Source organism: Oryctolagus cuniculus, chromosome 18, assembly GCF_051225735.1.
Source record: "Oryctolagus cuniculus isolate XC-2025 breed Fujian yellow rabbit chromosome 18, ASM5122573v1, whole genome shotgun sequence".
Lineage (NCBI taxonomy): Eukaryota > Metazoa > Chordata > Mammalia > Lagomorpha > Leporidae > Oryctolagus > Oryctolagus cuniculus.
Genome location: NC_142884.1, coordinates 73,286,240 through 73,307,607, shown reverse-complemented (window position 1 = coordinate 73,307,607; position 21,368 = coordinate 73,286,240). Strand labels below are relative to the sequence as shown.

The 21,368-nt window shown below is 49.4% G+C and overlaps 1 protein-coding gene and 1 long non-coding RNA gene across 2 annotated transcripts; one reads left to right on the top strand and one right to left on the bottom strand.

Annotated features, from left to right (window-relative positions):
• Window positions 1-13: 13 nt before the first annotated feature.
• On the bottom strand, window positions 14-4,211 carry LOC127491338 (uncharacterized). The gene is made up of 2 exons (XR_007919977.3): window positions 3,999-4,211; window positions 14-82 (listed from the first exon to the last, which is right to left on the bottom strand). It is a non-coding gene; the product is annotated as an uncharacterized LOC127491338 (long non-coding RNA).
• Window positions 4,212-4,275: 64 nt separating this feature from the next.
• On the top strand, window positions 4,276-20,728 carry C18H16orf46 (chromosome 18 C16orf46 homolog). Its single transcript, XM_051847034.3, is given in 5 exon segments — window positions 4,276-4,423; window positions 5,498-5,736; window positions 11,013-11,616; window positions 11,619-11,950; window positions 20,636-20,728. Coding segments are annotated over 4 exon segments (1,164 nt in total). The 5' UTR covers window positions 4,276-4,423; window positions 5,498-5,535; the 3' UTR covers window positions 20,663-20,728.
• The last annotated feature ends 640 nt before the right edge of the window (window positions 20,729-21,368 follow it).

The window sequence follows — 21,368 nt, the reverse complement described above, 5'->3', positions numbered from 1 at the left end:
TTCAGTCAGCCTCTTTGATAATTGTTTAGGAAAACATTTTCTCAGTTTTATTTGCAGTTCCAGAATTGGGCAATGTTTCATTCTGTAAAGCAGAATAAGTGGTTCACATTTAGTAAGTCTTAGTTAAGACTTTCAGTAAACTTCAGACACTGAGAAATTAGCATTATGACTGGCTACCAAATTCTGCTAGTTGGGTGGTATGAAATTGTTTTCAACAATTGGAGGACCCAACTACATGGTAAGCAGCTGATAGAATGTGAGGTATTTTTGGTGAATGTTTATGGGGTTACAGTGTAAAAAAGTTTTAAAAAGCTTGGGAGACTGCTGTAACTAAACCCTTTAATTTGTATCCTCATATGAACAAGGGAGCTTATATCTATGAAAAAATTTGCAATAAAATTGTAGTGGACTCTCATTTCAGCAATATGTAATATTTAGGCATAGATAACATGGATTTGGGAGGCTGGAGGCAGTCTCTTTCTGTTATACTTTAACATTCTCTGAATATTTACCAACATGTGTAATACATTTCTATTGGCAACTGAGTAGGAATAAAAGTAATTATGTGTGGGGCCAGCGCTGTGGCATAGCAGTGCTGACATCTCATATGGGCACTGATTTGAGTCCAGCTCTGCTACGGCCTGGGAAAGCAGTGGAAGATGGCCTAGGTCCTTGGGTTCCTGCACCCATGTGGGAGACCTGGAAGAAGCTCCTGGCTCCTCGCTTTGGATCAGCACAGTTCCGGCTATTGTAGCCACTTGGGGAGTGAACCAGTAGATGGAAGACCTATCTGCTTCTGCCTCTCTATAACTCCGCCTTTCAAATACATAAATAAATCTTCTAAGAAAAAAAGTAGTTATGGAGGGGAAATTTAACTGTTTTGGCCTTATGAGAATTTTTAATGTTTCTATTTATTTATTTTCTTTTTTAAGAAGAGGAGTTATCTCTTGTTTGCTGGTTCTCTCCCCAAAAGCTCACAACAGGCAGGCCTGGGCCAGGCTGAAGCTGGAAGCCCAAACTCCATCTGGGTCTACCATATGAATAGCAGGGGCCGAGCATCTGAGCCATTATCTGCTGCTTCCCAGGATGTGTTAGCAAGCGGCTGGAATTAGAAGCAGAACAGCCAAGACCAGAGCCAGCATTCTGATTAGGGATGTGGGTGTCCCAAGCAGCAGCTTAGCCCACTGTGCCACAACACCCATCCCTCATGTTCAATTTACAGGTTTTTTTAAAATTGTGTTTAGCTGCTGAGACTACTCTTAAATGTTAGAATAAAATTTTGTAAAGAAGTAGAATGAGTATACAATTATAATACAGTTATAGCACTGGCACTATGGCACAGAGGGTTAAACTACTACCTGCAGTGCTGGCATCCCATATGGGCACCAGTTTGAGTCCTGACTGTTCCACTTCCACCAGCTCCCTGCTAATGCACTTGAGAAAGCAGCAGAGAATGGCCCAAATGCTTGAGCCCCTGAAGCCCATGCAGGAGGCAGGGATGAAGTTCCTGGCTCCTAGGTTTGGCCTGGCTTGTTCGATGCTGCCATTTGGGGAATGAGCCAGATGGAAGATCTCTGTGTCTCCTAACCGTGCCTTTCAAATTAAATAAACCTTAAAAAAACAAACAAACAAACAAACAAAAAACCAACAACAACAAAAAAAACCCCACAATTATGAGCTTAAGGAAACGAGCAGTAGAAAGTCTTCCATGTTTTAACCAGCTTATCCATGACTTTTAAAATAGGTACTGGAGTGAGCATTTGCCTAGTTTTTGAAATGCCCTGTTTCCGTTCTGGCTCCTGACACCAATTTTCTGCCAATGTAGACCAGACCCTGGGCTGCAGTGACGATGGCTCAAGTGATTACATGCCACCATATATGTGAAGACCTCGGTTTAGTTTTAGCCGGGCTTAGCCCCAACCAGGCTCAGGCCCATGGCCATTGCAGGTATTTGGGGAGTGAACCTGTAGAGCAGAGCTCTCTAAATAAACAAAATTCGATGTTGATGGGTGCCAAATTGCCAATGGATTAAGGTTTATTTGAATACTTAAAAAAAAACACCTATTTATTTATTTGAAAGGCAGCGTTACACAGACACAGAGAGATAGAATCCACTAGTTTACTCCCAAAATGGCCACAAGGCAGGAGCTAGGAGCTTCCCCCAGGTCTCCCATGTGGATGCAGGGACCCAAGGACTTGGGTCGTCTTCTACTGCTTTCCCAGACCATAGCGGAGAGCTGGATCAGAAGTGCAGCAGCTGGACTAGAACCAGCACCCATATGGGGCGCTGGCGCTGCAGGACCTGCTACACCACAGCGCCAGCTCTCTCTTCGAATGTTTAGAAGAGTGATATAGTATTATTTAAAATGTCAACATTTGGGGCCAGCATCTTAGTGTAGTGGGTTAAGCCGCTATCTGAAATGCCAGCATCCCATGTGAGCACCGGTTCAAGTCCCGGCTGCTCCACTTCAGATCCAGCTCCCTGCTCAAGTGCCGGGGGAAAGCAGTGGGAAATAACCCAAGTCCTTGGGTTCCTGCACCCATATGGGAGACCTGGAAGAAGCTCCTGGCTCCTGCCTTCACAAGCTGTTACGGCCACTTGGGGAGTGAACCAGAGGATGGAAGATCTGTCTCCCCTCTGTTACCTTTCGAGCCTTTCAAGTAAAATTTTTTTTGACAGGCAGAGTGGACAGTGAGAGAGTGAGAGAGAGAGAGAGAGAGAGAGAGAGAGAGAGACAGAGACAGAGAGGAAGGTCTTCCTTTTGCCGTTGGTTCACCCTCCAATGGCCGCCGCGGCCGGCGCGCTGCAGCCGGCGCACCACGCTGATCCGATGGCAGGAGCCAGGTGCTTCTCCTGGTCTCCCATGGGGTGCAGGGCCCAAGCACTTGGGCCATCCTCCACTGCACTCCCTGGCCACAGCAGAGAGCTGGCCTGGAAGAGGGACAACCGGGACAGAATCCGGCACCCCGACCAGGACTAGAACCCGGTGTGCCGGCGCTGCAGGCGGAGAATTAGCCTAGTGAGTAAATCTTTCTTAACAAGTCAACAACCATAATACTCTGGGTATTACACCCTTTGCTACTATTTATGATGAAAATTTTTAACTAGCGAAATTTGACTTTGGATGCATTTTACAGGCTAACCTTCTTTGCAGGTTGTGAAATACATTCGGATACAAACAGGAGTATTTTAAGTAGGAAAAAAAAAAAGGTAGTCGTCGCAGTTTAGGAAAGTCCTTTGTTCCGACATACTAGGACGGTGCGACACACACAGCTCTCGAGGGAGCCTTTCCACAGCCCCCGTGGGCTGGGAGTTAACGAGGAGCTGTCGCCCGGGCTCTCGGCCAACGCCTCTGTCACAGCGCGGGAAGGGACTTACGTTGTTTTTCTACAGCAGAAATGATCCGCTTTCTAAACCAGAAAGCGGAGCTGTGGGAAGAGGCCGGAGGTGGGGTCCTCGGGCCGCCCCTCGGGGCGCTCGCAAGCGCTACCACCACGCGCGTGACGGGCAGGGGCGCTCTGCGGGGGCTACCACCACGCGCGTGACGGGCAGGGGCGCTCTGCGAGGGCTACCACCACGCGCGTGACGGGCAGGGCGCTCTGCGAGGGCTACCACCACGCGCGTGACGGGCAGGGGCGCTCTGCGGGGGCTACCACCACGCGCGTGACGGGCAGGGGCGCTCTGCGGGGGCTACCACCACGCGCGTGACGGGCAGGGGCGCTCTGCGGGGGCTACCACCACGCGCGTGACGGGCAGGGGCGCTCTGCGGGGGCTACCACCACGCGCGTGACGGGCAGGGGCGCTCTGCGGGGGCTACCACCACGCGCGTGACGGGCAGGGCGCTCTGCGGGGGCTACCACCACGCGCGTGACGGGCAGGGCGCTCTGCGGGGGCTACCACCACGCGCGTGACGGGCAGGGCGCTCTGCGAGGTCCTCCGCGAGCCGCTGGCTCTAGAACGCGGCTGCGCTCCCTCATCGTATAAAACACGCCGATACCCATTTCCAGGGGTGCCCCGACCGGCCAGCCGGCCCCAAGCCGACGGCGCACGGCTGAGGAGCTCCGTCCCGCCAGCAGCAGCTGCGCACGTCTGTGAGGAGACTCGGCTCCCGCTGGGCCCGCAGCCCCGCGCTCACGTCCCGGCCTACAGGTCCCGCGACGGCGGCCCCCGCACAGCCGCCTCAGGCACCCGCGGCGCCGCGGAGCCTGCCGGGAACGCGTGGCCGGCGGGCGCTCAACTTTGTCGCGTGAGGCTGCCTACGTCACTTCCGCAGCACATACAAACGGGCCCGCCCCCAACGCGACCGTAACCCCGGGAGACGGCCCCGCCAGTCGCTGTCCGGGTCGTCCTGGTCCACCCTGGGTCCTTCCACCCCGCCAGGCCCCACGTGAGAGTGTGAGCGGCCGCTTCTCCGTCCCCGGGGTAAGGTCCCTGACCACTCGTTTCGAGAGGAAGGGACCCTCTCAGGCGAGAGGGAGAGGCAGCGCGGACTTAGGCGCCGGGCGAAACGTGGGCGGGACTTGGGAGAAGCAGGGCGGAGCCAGTGGGCGGAGCCGTTGGAGGGGCGTTGCTCTTGTGGGGCGGGGCGGGGCACGGGGGTGGAGCTTGCTGCGGGGGCAGCCACTGGAAGAAGGGCAGGCGTCGCGTGGCGCGGTAAGAACTGCTGGAGGAAGGGGAGGAGTTAGGCGAGGAAAGGAGAACCATGGGAAAAGGGGAGGGGCCCCGGGAGAAAGGGGCGGGGCTGCTGGCAGGAGGCGGGGCTGTTCTGGGAGAGGGCGGAGCCGAGAGGGGCGCGCTCGGGCTTTGGCAGGGACACGTGAGCTGTGCCTTGGAAGACCTGTGCTTTCCCGTTTCTAAGCTGTGTCAGAGCTGACACTCTGCTTTGCCATTTTGTTCCCGGTGTCCGGCACTTAGTGAATTAATTAAGGAAGAGCTGGCAATGGATTGGTTTAGTTGCTGTGCCCTGTAGGCATAGTAATACGGTACACATTTTTAACATGGAGAGGTTCGACTCTTGGAAATGGGACCGATTGTGCAGGTTGAGTGGTGCACGGGTTTAACTTTGAGACAACCGGAGAGAGAGAGGGAGGGAGATTTCTGCTTTCCAGCGTTGACCCGGTTACTCCCCTGCACAGTGGAAGCCGAATGGAGGCCGAGGTTTGACCTGGGAGGCGGGTGTCCGAGTGGCGCGTAACGCTATGCCGGACACCAGCGCCACAAGCCAGTTCAGAGGGCTGTCAGGGCGGGCAGAGGAGGCCGGCTGGCGGTGACTGACTCGTGACTGCGCCTGTCCCTCACTGCTATGTGGCCTGTAATTAAAATGGCCTTGTCTTTTATAAAGTCAGTGGTTGGTAGGAGCTGGTTTCATCTATTGCAGTGTTTGCTCTCAGTCTGTTTCTGACTGTGTCATAGAAACATTTCACCCAGGTGTTGAATTTCCTTTTAAACAAATTCATATGTAAAACTCTGCTCAGTCTGCATTTCTTTAAACTTCAGAAAGAAGATGTTAAAAACTACAAGCAACCTTACTGGTAATGGATCTTTGTCAGAAAAATGAGGCTGATTTAGACAGCAATGAAATCCAAAGTACAGAAGAAACGGAGCTGAGCTGCTCTTGTCCAGACGAAAGGAGTGAGAGGAGTCACGTGTGCTGCCTTCTCAGTATCAGTGACCTGACGCTTGAACAAGATGGAAGAGCCAGTGAGTTCGTCATTGGGACTGGCTGGGAAGAAGCAGTGAGTATCTTTTTTTCTTTTTAATTTAATTTTCCCCAAAGAAGCCTTTTATTTAAGGAATGCAAACTGCATGCATTCCTAAGTGCGACTTTAGGAACACAGTGATGTGAGTCTCTTAGTTAGATCTTGCACCTCAGTGTGTTGACTGCAGATGTTTCTCCTGAAACAGTTAATATTACCAAAAAATTGTGCAGTCGGGAAAAAGAGTAACTCCTGGAACAGAGGTAAAATTGCACTGATGATATAGCCATACCTGTTACTGAGAATGTCTGGCCCTTATTATAGGGACAGCTTTGTACTCATTGCTTTAATTGCTCATTCAGCCTTTGAGTAGCCATGTGAAGCAGCTATATAACAACCTTACTTACTTTTTTTTTTTTAAAGATTTATTTTATTTATCTGAAAGACAGAGTTACAGAGAGAGGGAGGAACAGAGAGAGAGAGAGAGAGAGAGAGAGGTCTTTGATCTGCTGGTTCACTCCCCAAATGGCCACAATGGCTGGAGCTGGGCCAATCCAAAGCCAGGAGCCAAGAGCTTCTTCCAGGTCTCCCACACTGGTGCAGGGGCTCAAGGGCTTTGTCTCTCTTTTACTGCTTTCCCAGGCCACAGCAGAGAGCTGGATCAGAAATATAGCAGCTGGGACTTGAATTGGTGCCCAGATGGAACACCGGCACTGCACGCTGGGCTTTAACCTACTACAGCACAGCACTGTCCCACCATTTTTTTTTTTAGATTTATTTATTTATTTGAAAGTCAGAGTTATAGAGAGGGGCATGGGGATAGAGAGATCTTCCATCCTCTGGTTCACTCCCCAGATGGCCACAACAGCCAGGGTTGAACCAGACCAAAGCCAGAAGCCAGGAGCTTTTTCTGGGTCTCCCACATCGGTGCAGGGGCCCAAGCACTTGGGGCATCTTCTGCTGCTTTTGTAGGCACATTATCTGGGAGCTGGATCAGAAGTGGAGCAGCTGGGACTTAGATTGGCACTAACATGTGCCACATTGGCACTAACATGGTACGCTGGCATTGCAGGTGGCGGCTTAACCGGCTATGCCACAGTGCCAGCCCTCAGGCATTACTTAAGAGTGTGTTGTGCGTGGAGGGCTGAGTGCCTGAGACCTACCGTCACTGTAGGCGGACTCCTTCCAATTTGCTGGCGCCCAGAGAGAATACAAAGGCAGAGAAGGGGCAGCGTCCTCGCTGTCTCCCTTTGCTCTCCTGCTCTTGGACATCAGAACTCCGGGCCTCACGCCAGCAGCCCCTCGGTTCTCAGTTCTGTGTCCTCAGACTGAGGATTTCACGACTGGCTTCCCTCTTTGGAGGCTTCTGGTCTTGGATGAAGCCATGATACGGGCATCCCAGGGTCTCCAGCAGGCACAACTGCCTGTCCTGGGACTTCTCTTGCTCCCAACTGCTTGAGCCCTCACCAGTCCCTTCTTATTTATCTGTCTCTCTGTTTACCCTATCGCTCTGTTCCTTTGGAGAACCCTGACAAAACGTTACCTCCTCTTTGAGTGCCTCCGTAACCCCATCCAGAAGTGAGCAATGCTGTTGGGCCAGTGTTGTGTTAGCAGGCAAAGCTTCTGCCTGCAACACTGGCGTCCCATGTGGGCGCCAGTTCGAATCTTGGCTGCTCTGCCTCCGATCCAGCTCCCTGCTAACGGCCTAGGAGAAGCAGTGGAAGATGGATGGAGCTGTAGGTTCCTGCCTTTAGCTTGGCCCAGCCCTGGCCACTGTAGCCATTAGGGGCTGAACCAACAGATTGAAGATGTCTCTGTCTGTCTCTATAACTCTGCCTTTCAAATTAATTAATTAGTTAATTAAAATAAGTAGTGCTTGGCTAGTTCTCCAGGTTGTCTTCAGTCCCCCTTGACATCTGAAGTGAACCAGCATCCCAGGTGTGCCCGAGGCAAGGCTGCCATCCAGGTCCCAGATGGGGAACCTGACTGCCCTAACTGTTGTGCTAACCCCTCTGCAAACCTCAGGTTCCTTTCTGGTGATTTTACTCAGAACCCTGTGGGTTTATTCTTTTTCTTTTTCATTATTTTTAGAGAATACTTTATTCTGTAATCAGAGCCATGTAGATAAGACCTTATATATTTGATACACTGCATTACCCTTGTACAAATGGGAAAAAAATGAACACTTCTAGACCAATACGGCTGTTAATTTCTGTACAATGCAACTTCACCCTGTGAACTGGGGTACTTTTTTCGGAGTTGACAGCACAGCTAAAGTTTCCAAAAATTCAATTATAAACGTGTGTGTGTGTGTGTGTGTGTGTGTGAATGAAGACCAGTAATACGGGCTGGTACTGTGGCATAGTGGGTAAAGCTGCCGCCTGCAGTGCTGGCATCTCATATGGATGCCGGTTCAAGACCCGGCTGCTCCACTTTCCAATCCAGCTCTCCGCTATGGCCTGGGAAGGCAGTGGAAGATGGCCCAGGTCCTTGGGCCCTGGCACCTGCGTGGGAGACCTGGAGGAAGCTTTTTGCTTCTGGCTTCAGATTGGCACAGCTCTGGCTGTTGTGGCCAACTGGGGAGTGAACCAGCGGATGGAAGACCTCCCTCTCTCTCTCTGTCTCTCCTCTGTGTAACTCTTTCAAATAAATAAATAAACATTAAAAAAGTAAAGACCAGTAATAGTAATACATTATGTATCCTTAGCAGCAATAGCTTTTCCAGGTTCTAGAGACATCTAAACAAAATTATAAAGCTATCTTGCACACTCCATTTCTTAAAAAAAGGTAGAAAAACAAAACCCCTCAAAATAGCAAGGTTCTGTTACTGTTGTGGTACCTAGCACCACATTTTTTTTTTATTAGCTTCTCAATCATCTGGAAAGGAAACATTCTAGAATAACATTAAAAATAGTGTTGCTAAAAAAAAAAAAAAAAAAAAAAAAAAAAATAGTGTTGCTATGGGGCTGGTGCTGTGGCCTACTAGGCTGAGCCTTCACCTGTGGCACCAGCATCCCATATGGGCATCGGTTCTAGTCTGACCCAACTCTCTGCTATGGGCTGGGAAAGCTGTAGAAGATGGCCCAAGTGCCTGGGCCCTTGTACCGGTGAGAGAGACCCAGAGGAAGATTCTGGCTCCTGGCTTTGGATCAGCCCAGCTCCTGGCCAATGTGGCCATTTAAAGAGTGAACCAGTAGATGGAAGACTTCTCTGTCTTTACCTCTCTTTGTCTTTAACTCTACCTCTCAGATAAATAAATACAATCTTTTATTTTTTTATTTTATTTTTATTTTATTTTTTTGACAGGCAGAGTTAGACAATGAGAGAGAGAGAGAGAGAGAGAGAGAGAGAGAGAGAGAGAGAAAGGTCTTCCTTTTTCCGTTGGTTCACCCCCCAAGTGGCCGCTATGGCCGGCATGTTACAGCTGGCGAACTGCACCGATCCGAAGCCAGGAGCCAGGTGCTTCCTCCTGGTCTCCCATGTGGGTGCAGGGCCCAAGGACCTGGGCCATCCTCCACTGCACTCCCGGGCCACAGCAGAGAGCTGGACTGGAAGAGGATAAATACAATCTTTTTTTAAAAAAAATAGTGCTGTTGGGGGCTGGTGCCGTGGCTCACTTGGTTAATTCTCCGCCTATGGCACCAGCATCCCATATGGGTACAGGGTTCTATTCCTGGCTGCTCCTCTTCCAGTCCATCTCTCTGCTGTGGCCTGGGAAGGCAGTGGAAGATGCCCCAAGTGTTTGGGCCTCTGCACCCGCATAGGGCAGGAGGAAGCATCTAGCTCCTGGCTTCGGATCGGCGCAATTCTGACCGTAGCGGCCATTGTGGGGTGAACCAATGGAAGGAAGACCTTTCTCTCTGTCTCTCTCTCATTGTCTATAACTCTACCTGTCAAATAAATAAAAAAAAAAAAATAATGCTGATAAAGCACGGTCACTACTATGCATCATAAAGCAGGTATGAGATATTTTACAGAGGATACCTTCACAGAGGTATGCTATAGTGCTGTCCTACATCTACAATACTTAAAGGATACAATTAAAAGTCATTATTTGAAGCCGGCACCATGGCATAGTGGGTAAAGCCACTGCCTGCAGTGCTGGCATCCCATATGGGTGCTGATTTGTGTCCTAGCTCCTCCACTTCTGATCCAGTTCTCTGCTAATGTACCTGGGAAATTAGTGGAAGATGGCCCAAGTGCTTGGGCCCCTGCACCTATATGGGAGACCCAGAGGAAGCTCCTGACTCCTGGCTTTGGATCTGCCCAGTTCTGGCCATTGTGGCCATTTGGAGAGTGAACCAGTGGATGGAAGACTCTCTCTTTCTCCCTCTCTCTCCTCTCTCTCTCTCTAACTCTGCCTTTTAAATAAATAAAACAATAAAGTTAACAAAAAAAGGCATTATTTAAGACTTGATTTTACTTTCCCAGCAGAGGCCCAAAGGATGGTATGACACGTCTCTGTAAGGAAATGAGGCTTCGTGGATGAGATTTCCCTTCATCAGTGTCACAGTTCTAGGTATTCACTGTGCTTCCTGCACATCAGCTAAAAAAATTAAAAAAAAATGGATTCATAAAAAGATGACCAAGTGGGGGCAAGCAGGATTCACCCTACTAGTATTTTCTCAAACGTGGGTTTATTCTTAAAGCATTCTTGGAATCAATGGCAGAGTCCTAAATGTAAAGCTATAAGGGATCTTGGTCTAATCCAGTGATTAAAGGTAGGGTTGCTAGACTTGAGTAAAGGAAAATACATGATGCCCAAATAAATTTGGATTTCAGATGAACAACGTCTAATTTATTTAGCAGGAGTAGACCTCAAATGTGGTCTTTTATTTTTATGTGGCAACCCTCTAGCCTCTGGCTAGGTCAGCCCACGGGGGCTGTGAGTGGCATGGGTGTGCGTGTGCTTGGGGAACCCTGCCTCTGCTCACTGCTCTTCCACCAGATCCTCCCAGCCATAGACTTCCCCACGCGTGGGAAACAAGACCGAGAAATCCTTGGAGGTGGGACAAGTATGGACAGTTTTGATTTTAATAGTTCTGAATTTAATGTGTATCTTAAAAGAAATACAATCAGCACATAGAGTGACATTATTGCTTAGTATCTTACTGTTAACCATACTGTTGCTAGTATTTAGGGTTAATAAATACTCGTTAGTGTGATGCTAACATAGATATTGAAAGTCTGTGAAAAGTGAGTCAGTTTTAAGAGAAATATTGGCTCAAACAGGCCTTCCGAAGGAGATGTGCTCTGCCTGGGGCCGCTGGAGGTTGGGCCACTGGTGTGAGGGTAACATGCTGCTTTATTTGCAGGTCCAAGGCTGGGGGAAGATTTCTCCAACTGCTTGCATCTGGCCACGAAAGAAGCTAAAAAAGGCGAGGGTAGGAGAAAGTGCCAACAGCAGCTGTTTACTCTGTCTCAACCTCCCCCAAGGAAGCCTCGAGGCCAGGCCTCCCGCGGGACCCGGGAAATTGGAGGCAGGGGCTGTAGCTGAGGTAGGCTCGGAGAAGGATCAGAGCAGCCCCTCCCAGAGTCAGGGGCCTCCCCAGGGCCCCACCACTGCTTCCAGGGAGATTAGCAAAATCTACTTTCCCACCTACATTCATGGAGAAAAAAAAAGCCTGCAAATCAAAGAGTTTATTTGGTGCATGGAAGACTGGGCCGTCCCCAAGACTGTTAGGGGCAAGGCACCCAGGAGTCCCGGCGGAGGCGCCGACAGAGGGCTATCCATCTCAGACTCCCTGACTTCCAAGGCCCTCTTGGTTCTGCCTCCCCTGAAAGCTTCACCCCCAAACGGCTTGGATAAGAGTAAGAACTTTTTGTTGCAGTTGGGAGAGAAGGTGCCGAGTGTGGAGAAGGATGAGTGTGTGGTTCGTGCATATGGGTTGAAAACCATTGGTGGGGAAGGTGAAGAGAGACCCATAAGCTGGCTAGGCACCTGAAGGTCAATGACGTGCGGCCTTTTCTGTCTCCAGGGGCCCAGACGTCCCTGCTGTCCGATCCCGAGCCATGCTCCCTGCCTGAAAACAAGCAGATGTGCCTGCCCAGCCCCAGCACCGCTCACTATCTCACCACCTTGAAGCTTTTGCAGAGGCAGGGGATGCAACACTACAAAGCTAAGTTCAAAGCCAAGATGCAGAAACCTCCCGTGAATACGCAAAAGCACGGGGTCACGGGGGCCCAGGAGGACGACAGGCCCCAGACGCTGGACAGCAGAGTTTTGCCCGGAGCTCTCCTGCCGTCCCTCACAGTGAGCAGAGTTGTCATCCCCGTGTCCTCTCACAGGTTCCTCTAAGCTGTCAATAGAATTCCCTGGGCATGAGCATGGCTGGCATTTATTCTCTTCCTCCTCTCCTCCACTGCCTGCTCCCATCCCACTCTTTCTCACTCCCCTCCCCCATACTCTCTTTCCTCCTGCCTTCATTCCCTTCCTCCCCCTGCTCCCCTCTTGCTATTTTCACGGTAGAGCTGGAGGAAATTGAGCTTCCTCGGATGAGTTTGGATTTTTTCCTCTGGAACACCAAGTGTATGTGATGCCTACTTCTGCCATTTACCAAATGCGAACTGGTCACCCGTCTTGCCTCTGCAGCTTTCAGCCTGCACTCCTAGTAGAAGCTCCGGGGAAGGTGGGGAATCCCACGGCCTCCCTCCATGCTGCCCTTCCCCAGTACAGGGGTGTCTGGTAGGGACTTTTGTTCCCCACCCCAATGCCTTAGCTAAGTACCTTGTTTCCCACCGTTGAACCATCTTCAACTGATGGGGTTGATAGAATTTCACTGTTTCCCACTCTTGAACTGAGTGCCTTGTTTCTCACTCTTGCCTCATTTTCTCTCTCTCTCTCTCTCTCTCTCTTTTTTTTTTTTTTTTTTTTTTTTTTGACAGGCAGAGTGGACAGTGAGAGAGAGAGACAGAGAGAAAGGTCTTCCTTTTGCCGTTGGTTCACCCTCCAATGGCCGCCACGGCCAGCGCACTGCGGCTGGCGCACCGCGCTGATCTGAAGGCAGGAGCCAGGTGCTTCTCCTGGTCTCCCATGGGGTGCAGGGCCCAAGCACCTGGGCCATCCTCCACTGCCTTCCCGGGCCACAGCAGAGAGCTGGCCTGGAAGAGGGGCAACCGGGACAGAATCTGGCGCCCCAATTGGGACTAGAACCCGGTGTGCCGGCGCTGCTAGGTGGAGGATTAAATGCCTATTGAGCCGCGGCGCCTGCCGCCTCTTTTTCTCTTGCAATGAAGATTTGAAACATTGCTTTTATAAAAAAATTTAAATTACATTTTATGTATTTGAGATGCAGAGAGATAAAGAGAGAGGGAAGAAAAGATAGCAACATCAAGAGAGAGAAGTCTTTCATCCAGCTAGTTCACTCTCTAAATGCCTGTAGCAGCTAAGGGCTGGGCTAGGGCTGCAGCCATTCTGGGTCTCCCAAGGGTGTGGGTTGCAGGAACCCAACTCTGAGCCATCACTGCTGCCCCCAGAGTCTGCATCAGCAGGAAGCTGGATTCAGGAGCTGGACCTGGGAATCAGACTCCACTCCAATATGGGTTGTGGGGGGTCTTAGCCACAAGGCTAAATACCCATTCCCTGGTGCCTTGTTTTAACAGAAAACCCCAGCCTGTGTCTATGTAAATAGGCTTCTTTCCTAAGTGTCCGGGATAGCACGTGCTCTGTCACTTCTGTGGTAGTCACTGTCCGTCGTCTGCTCTGATGATGTCCAGTTGGTCACATCCTCACACTGCAGCCCAGCACTGATCTCTGTGTCTGGAAGTTACAGCCACAGCTTCACAAAATCCATCCTGAGAAACCGGTTAAGACTAAGTAGCTGTTTAGGGAGTGAGCCCTGTGATTGCCACCACATGATGTGCTTTCTCCCTCCTCAGCGTACATCACGGGGAAGCCTCAGCCCCAGGCACTTTTGGAATGCGGCTGTTACTCCTCCCTTCTGCCTTCCATTTACTCCAGTGCATATTTCTTGAGGCCGTACATAAATTAAACTTTCATACGTTTTTTAAATGCCAAGTGATGTTACATAGACAAATGTTCTGACATTGCTATTTTGTCACATGAATAGCCATTAAGCTACTTTTAATTGTATCGTTTGAATTTGCTTAAGGTGCTTTGTACTTGGATTCTGGATTTTCCATCCAGAATTGATGGGGCAGATAGAATTTCACTGTAAATGTTTGCTTTCCATACTTGTAACTCTGTAATGTCTTGTCTGTTAGCCCAGGTCTCTTTCTGTTGGTATGCTTCTAGAAAGCACCAGAAATGCTGGAATGACTGTGGCTTAACACTGGTCAGAAGGGAGTTTGCCTACTGAGGTTGAACTCACATTTACAGTCTAGTATCAACTCTGGGTTTCTTTCCCTCTCTTTCCTGCATAACGGAACCCTTTGGATTCTGTACGGAGGAGGAGGCCTGATTGCCCATTGTTTCTGGACGGTGTGGTGTTGGGCCGGGCACTGTTTGAGGACCATCTGGCTCCAGCAGTCTGCCCAGCTAAGGCTGTGGATTTTTGAAGGCACCCTCTTAAAACAGCAGATGAATGCATGAACTCAGTCTAAGAAGTGTCTGAGAGTGAGGGTGTGTCCCAGCTTGGGCGAGGGGCCAGCCCCACTCAGCCTGATACAGCTACCTCTTGAGGAGGTGAGGCAGTCTGAAAACACTGATCGAAGTTACAGTGGATTTTTTTGGTTGTGCAGATATGTAGTATATTCTACAGACTTAGATGCAAACATAAAATAACAAAGAATGAAGCGGGGGTCATTCTCAACAAGGCAGGAGACCCAAGTGTAGTAAAGATTAGTACATTTTAGTCTGACTCATTTAGAAATAGCATCATGCATGATAACACTTATGTTCAGGAGGCATCATCTGGGGGTGCACGCTGTGGCACGGCAGGTTAAGCTGCTGCTTCCATATTGGAGTGTCTGTGAGTCTGGGATTGAGTCCTGCTCCAACTTCCAGTCCAGCTTCTTGCTAACATGCCTAGGAGGTTGCAGATAATGGACCAAATGCTTGAGTTCCTGCCAACCATGTGGGAGACCGGGATGGAGTTCCTGGTCTTGGAACTTGGAATGGCCCAGCTCTAGCTGTTGCTGGAATTTGTGAAGTGAACCAGTGGATGGAAGATCTCTCTTGGACTGCTTTGCAAATAAATTAATTAAAAACTTAAAAAAAAAAAGAGTTGCCATCCTGGACATTTTTATGGGGTAACAGAAGGAAATACTTTTATTTTTTAGCAATTATGAAATTAAAATTTAGCCAGTATCCTAAATCACAATATTTAGGCAAATAAACTAAATTGTGTTGCAGCAAATTTTATTTTTAGTATTCAGAAATATTCTATATACTTGTTAAAAGTAGGAAATCGGGGCTGGCGCCGTGGCTTACTTGGTTAATCCTCTACCTGCGGCGGCGCCAGCATCCCATATGGGTGCCGGGTTCTAATCCCGGTTGCTCCTCTTCCACTCCAGCTCTCTGCTGTGGCCCAGGAGGGCAGTGGAGGATGGCCCAAGTGCTTGGGCCCTGCACCTGCATGGGAGACCAGGAAGAAGCACCTGGCTCCTGGCTTCAGATTGGCACAGCGCCAGTTGTAGCAGCCATTTGGGGGATGAACCAACAGAAGGAAGACCTTTCTCTCTGTCTCTTTCTCTGTGTATAACTCTACCTGTCAAATTAAAAAAAAAAAAAAGTAGGAAATGGAAAAAGTGAGTTTACTTCAAAAAGGAAAAGATTGGTAGCATCCTTTTTGAGCACATAATTAATATGGTTAACAAAATATTTACTTGAAAAGTCCTCTGTGAATGGATTAAAAAAGTCTTGCATTAGGGCATCTCTTTGCTCCAGTAGCCTCTCGGGTCATCCAGGAAGCCCCTTGGAGTCTTCTTGGCCTCAGCCTATGTTAGCCTGTTTCTCTATGGGTGAAGTCCATTCAGGCTGGGGTGGGGGGGAACCTCTGGCCAATAGATTGTGTAACAATGCAAAATCATTTGGTCTATTCCTGCCAGGGCAACCACGGGCAAGACTTGAAACTCAATAAATCTATATAGCAGGCAAATTTTTAGGTTGATAATGTTGTATGGCCCATGAATGGTGTTATAAATATCCAAGTGGCCCTTGGCAGAAAAAAGGTTCCCCACCCCTGCCTTGTTCCAGTTTTTGCTCAGATTAGCTAGGGCATCCAAACTGGTCCTCTGCTGTGCTAGCTATGCCGCCTGCAGCTATGTGTCATGGAATGTGTGGGAGAGTCCTGGAGGGGCGAGCATGGCACAAGGTGGGTGCTGCCAGCCTCGTCGACCTCAGGCCTGCTCACCTCAGGCCTGGTTTTGGTTTTTAAGTTTTATTTATTTGAAAGGCAGCGAGAGAGAAAGAGATCTGTTATCTTTTGGTTCACTCCCCAAATGCCCTCAACAGCTGGGGTTGGGCTGGGCTGAAGCAAAGGAACAGGGAACTCCATATGGGTCTCCCGTGTGGTGGCAGGGACCCAAACACTTGAGCCATCATCTGCTGGCTCCCAGAATGCACTGTAGCAAAAAGCTGAATTGGAAATGGAAAGGGGACTTGAACCCAGGCACAGACATGGGATGTGGGTGTCCCAAGCATTGTCTTCACCACTGTGCCAACCACGAGCCCCCTTCACTCCAACCATGGAGAGCTCCCTATGTCAGTCTTCAGCCTATGTTTTTTTAAAAGATTTTATTTATTTATTTGAGAGGTAGAGTTACAGAAGTAAGAGGTAGAGACAGAGAGAAAGGTCTTCCTTCCATTGGTTCACTCCCCAAATGGCTGCAACTGCCGGAGCTGCGCTGATCTGAAGCCCGGAGCTTCTTCCCAGTCTCCCATGTGGATGCAGGAGCCCAAGCACTTGGGCCATCCTCCACTGCACTCCTGGGCCACAGCAGAGAGCTGGACTGGAAGAGGAGCAACCAGGACAGAATCTGGCGCCCTGACCCTGACCAGGACTAGAACCTGGGGTGCCGGTGCCACAGGCAGAGGATTAGCCTAGTGAGCCGTGGCGCCGGCCAGAGGGAAGACTTTACATCAGAGTAAGGCCTGGCTGTGTTTGGACAAGCACATAGACCTTGGGCTACTCTGGTCGGCCACCCTTAAATTTAGTTCAGCTTTGTTCATTTTACTCTCCACTCTGCCTTCTATTGTGAAATTTGCCTGTACCTCAAAGACCATGCTATACAGTGATTCGAACCAAAATGATTCGAATCAAATTTGCTTTCACTTCCTCCCTCCCAATTCAGGAGCTTTAGGGCTGGGGTCCAGAAGCCCCAGTCTTCTCACTGTGGACATCCCCAGCCGGCCAGGGCAGGCACAGCCACGGGCCTGCGGGCTGCATGGGGTGTCTGCGCTTGTGTCCAGTGCTACCTTGGTGCAGTAGTGTAGAGCAGACAGAGTTCTTGCTGTAAGGTGGGAGTGCACAGTCCCAGCTCACGCATGTTCAACTCCAGCAGAAACGTGACTTTCCTGCACGTAATGGTCTGATGCAATGTAAATAGCTGGGTAACTGCCCTCTAATGACTGACTGTTCAGAAATCATACAGAATCCTCTCATTTGGACACTCAACACGTCTTTGTTCTTTAACAGCCCTCAAAATAATGCCTCATCTTGCTTTGCCTGAACTTCCACTACACGACTGTAAACACCATCGCTATGGGGGTAAAGACCATGACTCTTGTGCTGATTTTGTGTTTCAGGAAGAAGTTCACTTTACAAGTTCAGTCTCCCAGAGCAAAGCTGTGAACAGTCTCAGGGTAACTCCAGTATCCACTGCACTAAGTAAAAGTGGAAGCATCTTCCCATTTCCTGGGAGCTGAGAACCGCTAGGAGACGTAGCTGTTTGCCACACCCACACTTTGACACTGGGCTGTGCTGCCTCTGCCCTGGAGGAGGGGTTATCTCAGGGTATTTCCCAATTCTGCCACTGTCGCGCCGTTGACTTGCCTGCAGACGTGACTGGATACTCCAAACGGTGAACAGTTCCTTCTGTCCCAGTTTTGATCAGCCTTGCTCTGGTCACTGGCAGTACAAAGTAAATTTCAAATTATACATTTCAGAAGTTGCTGATAGTAAAAACCCTAAAAAGAGATCTTTTAAAATCTCTGACCCAAGATAACAAGGACACAACATTTTCTCATTACACATACTTTTTTTTTTTTTTTAATTTGACAGAGTTATAGACAGTGAGAGAGAGAGACAGAGAGAAAGGTCTTCCTTCTGTTGGTTCACTCCCCAAATGGCCGCCACAGCTGGCGCTGTGCCAATCCGAAGCCAGGAGCCAGGTGCTTCTTCCTGGTCTCCCACACGGGTGCAGGGGCCCAAGCACCTGAGCCATCCTCCACTGCCTTCCTGGGCCACAGCAGAGAGCTGGACTGGGAAAGGAGCAACCGGGACTAGAACCCGGCACCCATATGGGATGCTGGCGCTGCAGGTGGAGGATTAACCAAGTGAGCCACAGCGCCAGCCCCCTTATACATACTTTCTTTTTTTTTTTTTTTGACAGGCAGAGTGGACAGTGAGAGAGAGAGACAGAGAGAAAGGTCTTCCTTTGCCGTTGGTTCACCCTCCAATGGCCGCCGCGGCCGGCGCGCTGCGGCCGGCGCACCGCGCTGATCCGATGGCAGGAGCCAGGAGCCAGGTGCTTTTCCTGGTCTCCCATGCGGGTGCAGGGCCCAAGCACCTGGGCCATCCTCCACTGCACTCCCTGGCCACAGCAGAGGGCTGGCCTGGAAGAGGGGCAACCGGGACAGAATCCGGCGCCCCAACCGGGACTAGAACCCGGTGTGCCGGCGCCGCTAGGCGGAGGATTAGCCTAGTGAGCCGCGGCGCCGGCCTATACATACTATCTAAGCAACATGATTTCTTACATGTAGAATTACATTTGAGGAACAAGTGGCCCAGCTTGATACTACCCATGCAGCAGTGCTTGGAGCTCCACTCCACCCTGTAGCCATCTGTCGGCAGGGCTTTTCAGCCAAGGCACTATTGCCAGTTTGGGCTGGGTCATTCTCTGGGGTGGGGGCTGTCCTGTGTATTATGGGATATTGAGCAGCATTCCTGGGCTTCACCCACCAGCTGCCAGCAGCACTCCCAGCTCTGACAACCCACGTCTCCAGATACTGCCACATGACCCCCAAGGGCAAAATTGCCCCCATTGAGAACCACTGCTTTTATTTTTTTTTTTAGAGATTTATTTTATTTATTTGAAAGACAGAATTACAGAGAGAGGTAGCGATAGAGGGAGGTCTTCCATCCACTGGTTCACTTCCCAGATGGCCGCAACAGCCGGAGCTGTGCCAATCCGAAGCTTGGAGCCAGGAGCTTCTTCTGGGTCTCCCACGTGGGTGCAGGGGCCCAAGGACTTGGACCATCTTCTACTGCTTTCCCAGGCCATAGCAGAGAACTGGATCAGAAGAGGAGCAGCCGGGACTAGAACCGGCGCCCATACGGGATGCCAGCGCTTCAAGCCAGGCTTTAAGCCGCTGCGCCAGAGTGCTGGCCCTGAGAACCACTGCTTTAGGGAATCAGTGATTCTAGGACAGATGGTCCTTGTTGGCATCTTCTCTGACAGCTTTACTCAGAGGGGGAGGCAGAACCCGCAACACACATGGGAAGGGAAGGCAGGAAACTCACACCTCCTCCTGTAAGGCACAGCTCCTCTTGAGTTGTAGGGCTTCCTACGGTGTGCTCTGTTGTGCTCTGGTCCCATCTTGTCTTTTGGTGGTACCTGCCTGCATGCCCCTTAGAAGTGACCACAAGCCTGCCTTTGTCTGGGACATTCTGTCCTAACAGCAGTGCAAGCAAGAGCTGTTGCATCCCTTATCCCTCCCTCAGAAGAGTAAGTGTTGTTGCTCTGGCAAGATTTTCAAGATAATTTTGTTAGTGTGCAGTTAATGCCAGAATTCTCTTTCACTGGCCTACACAGCCAGTACTGTGCTGGCTCACCGTTGTACCCACTGGCAAATCTGCCCCTCACGTGTATGTATCAAAGTGACACACACCCCCTACCCCTTTTGTTTAGCTTAAACCAGGAACCTTTCTCCCCCTTCTAAAATGCATCTTCTAAAATGGAAGTTTCTCTTCCTGTTAAAACGTGAGGACAGTGAAGTTGGAAACATACTGTGGTCTCTTTTTCAGCACCACAGAACTGATCTCCATGAAACCTCTCTGTGTTTTAATCTGCACGTGCTCTTAATGCTGAATTTGGGATAAAACCACTTGGCCCTGTTAGTGTTCATGGCTGTCTTTGGCTGTTCACTGAAATTTTCAGACTGATTTCTCTAGTGTAAATTTCATGAAAGCAGATGTCAGAGAGACACATCAATATGGTAACTATTTAAACAGCTTTAAGCCTGAACAGTTTTTACTACTTAGAGACATTTTGTTACAGAACAGTGATATAAATGGTTTAAAGATATACAACATCTTACCAGATAAGGTGCACAGAAACAAAATACTAGCTTGTAATTAACAGCATTCAATTCTCAAATATAGCTGAAAAAACATTATTTCTGTGAGCCGAAATAATATTTCTAAAGCATAGTTTGTCAGTTTGGATGGCTTCTCAAAAATGTAAAATATTGATTTTTGTATGCTTTTTTAATTTTGTTTTTTAAATTAGAGACAGACAACATGTGTTCCCTCCAGCTGGCTCCCCCCTCATGTGTCCATGATGGCTAGGATTGGGCCAGGTCAAAGCCAGGACCTGGGGTCAGGAGACAGAGACATGGCAATGGACTAAGCAATCAGATATCAGGTGCCAGGCAAAACACTCATCCCCACTTAGTAAATAAGGAAAAAATTCTTGAGGGGAGTTTTGATGGTTAAAAATAGCCTTTTGTGAGATCAACTCAGAGGCACTGACTCCTGTCAAATTTCTATTGTAACATAAGCTCTCTTTTCTGAAGTCACTAAATTTCTCATTACAGCACTGGAAAAAGAAGAAGATAAAGTAGGACAGGGATCAATTTCAAATTCAGTCCTAAGCAGCTGCTTGTTTGGGACGCAATCATAAAACCAAATATTTCACCCAGGACCTGGACAGAGCGTGGATCACCATGAGCACTCGGGCGACACAGCGAGAAGATGCAGAGCTGGCAGCAGGGTCTCACGCAGACATCCGGGTGAACAGCTCTCTCCTTTAGCCCAAAAGCAAAAAAGAGTTGGTTTGTGTAGAGGTGATATATGTACTTCTGAGAGTAACAGAGTTGCTATGGAGATATTTTTTTCAGCAAGTTTTTCCATTTTCAGAAATATTTGTTTCACTGATAAACTAAAAAGTTATCACTTTTAAACTTTTTTTGTTGTTGTGGTTTCTTTTGTACAGCTTTACGTCCTGTAATATTTACTTGCTACATAGTCCCTACATTTTTTTTTTAAGATTTAGTTTATGTATTTGAAATACAGAGTTACAGAGAGGTAGAGAGAGAGAGAGGTCTTCCATCCGCTGGTTCACTTCCCAGATGGCTGCAACGGCCAGAGCTGAGCCCATCTGAAGTCAAGAGCCAGGAGCTTCCTCTGGGTATCCCACATGGGTGCAGGGCCCAAGGACTTGGACCATCTTCTACTGCATTTCCAGGCCACAGCAGAGAGCTGGATCAGAAAAGGAGCAGCCAAGACTAGAACCGGCAGCCATATGGGATGCCAGTTATTCAGGCCAGG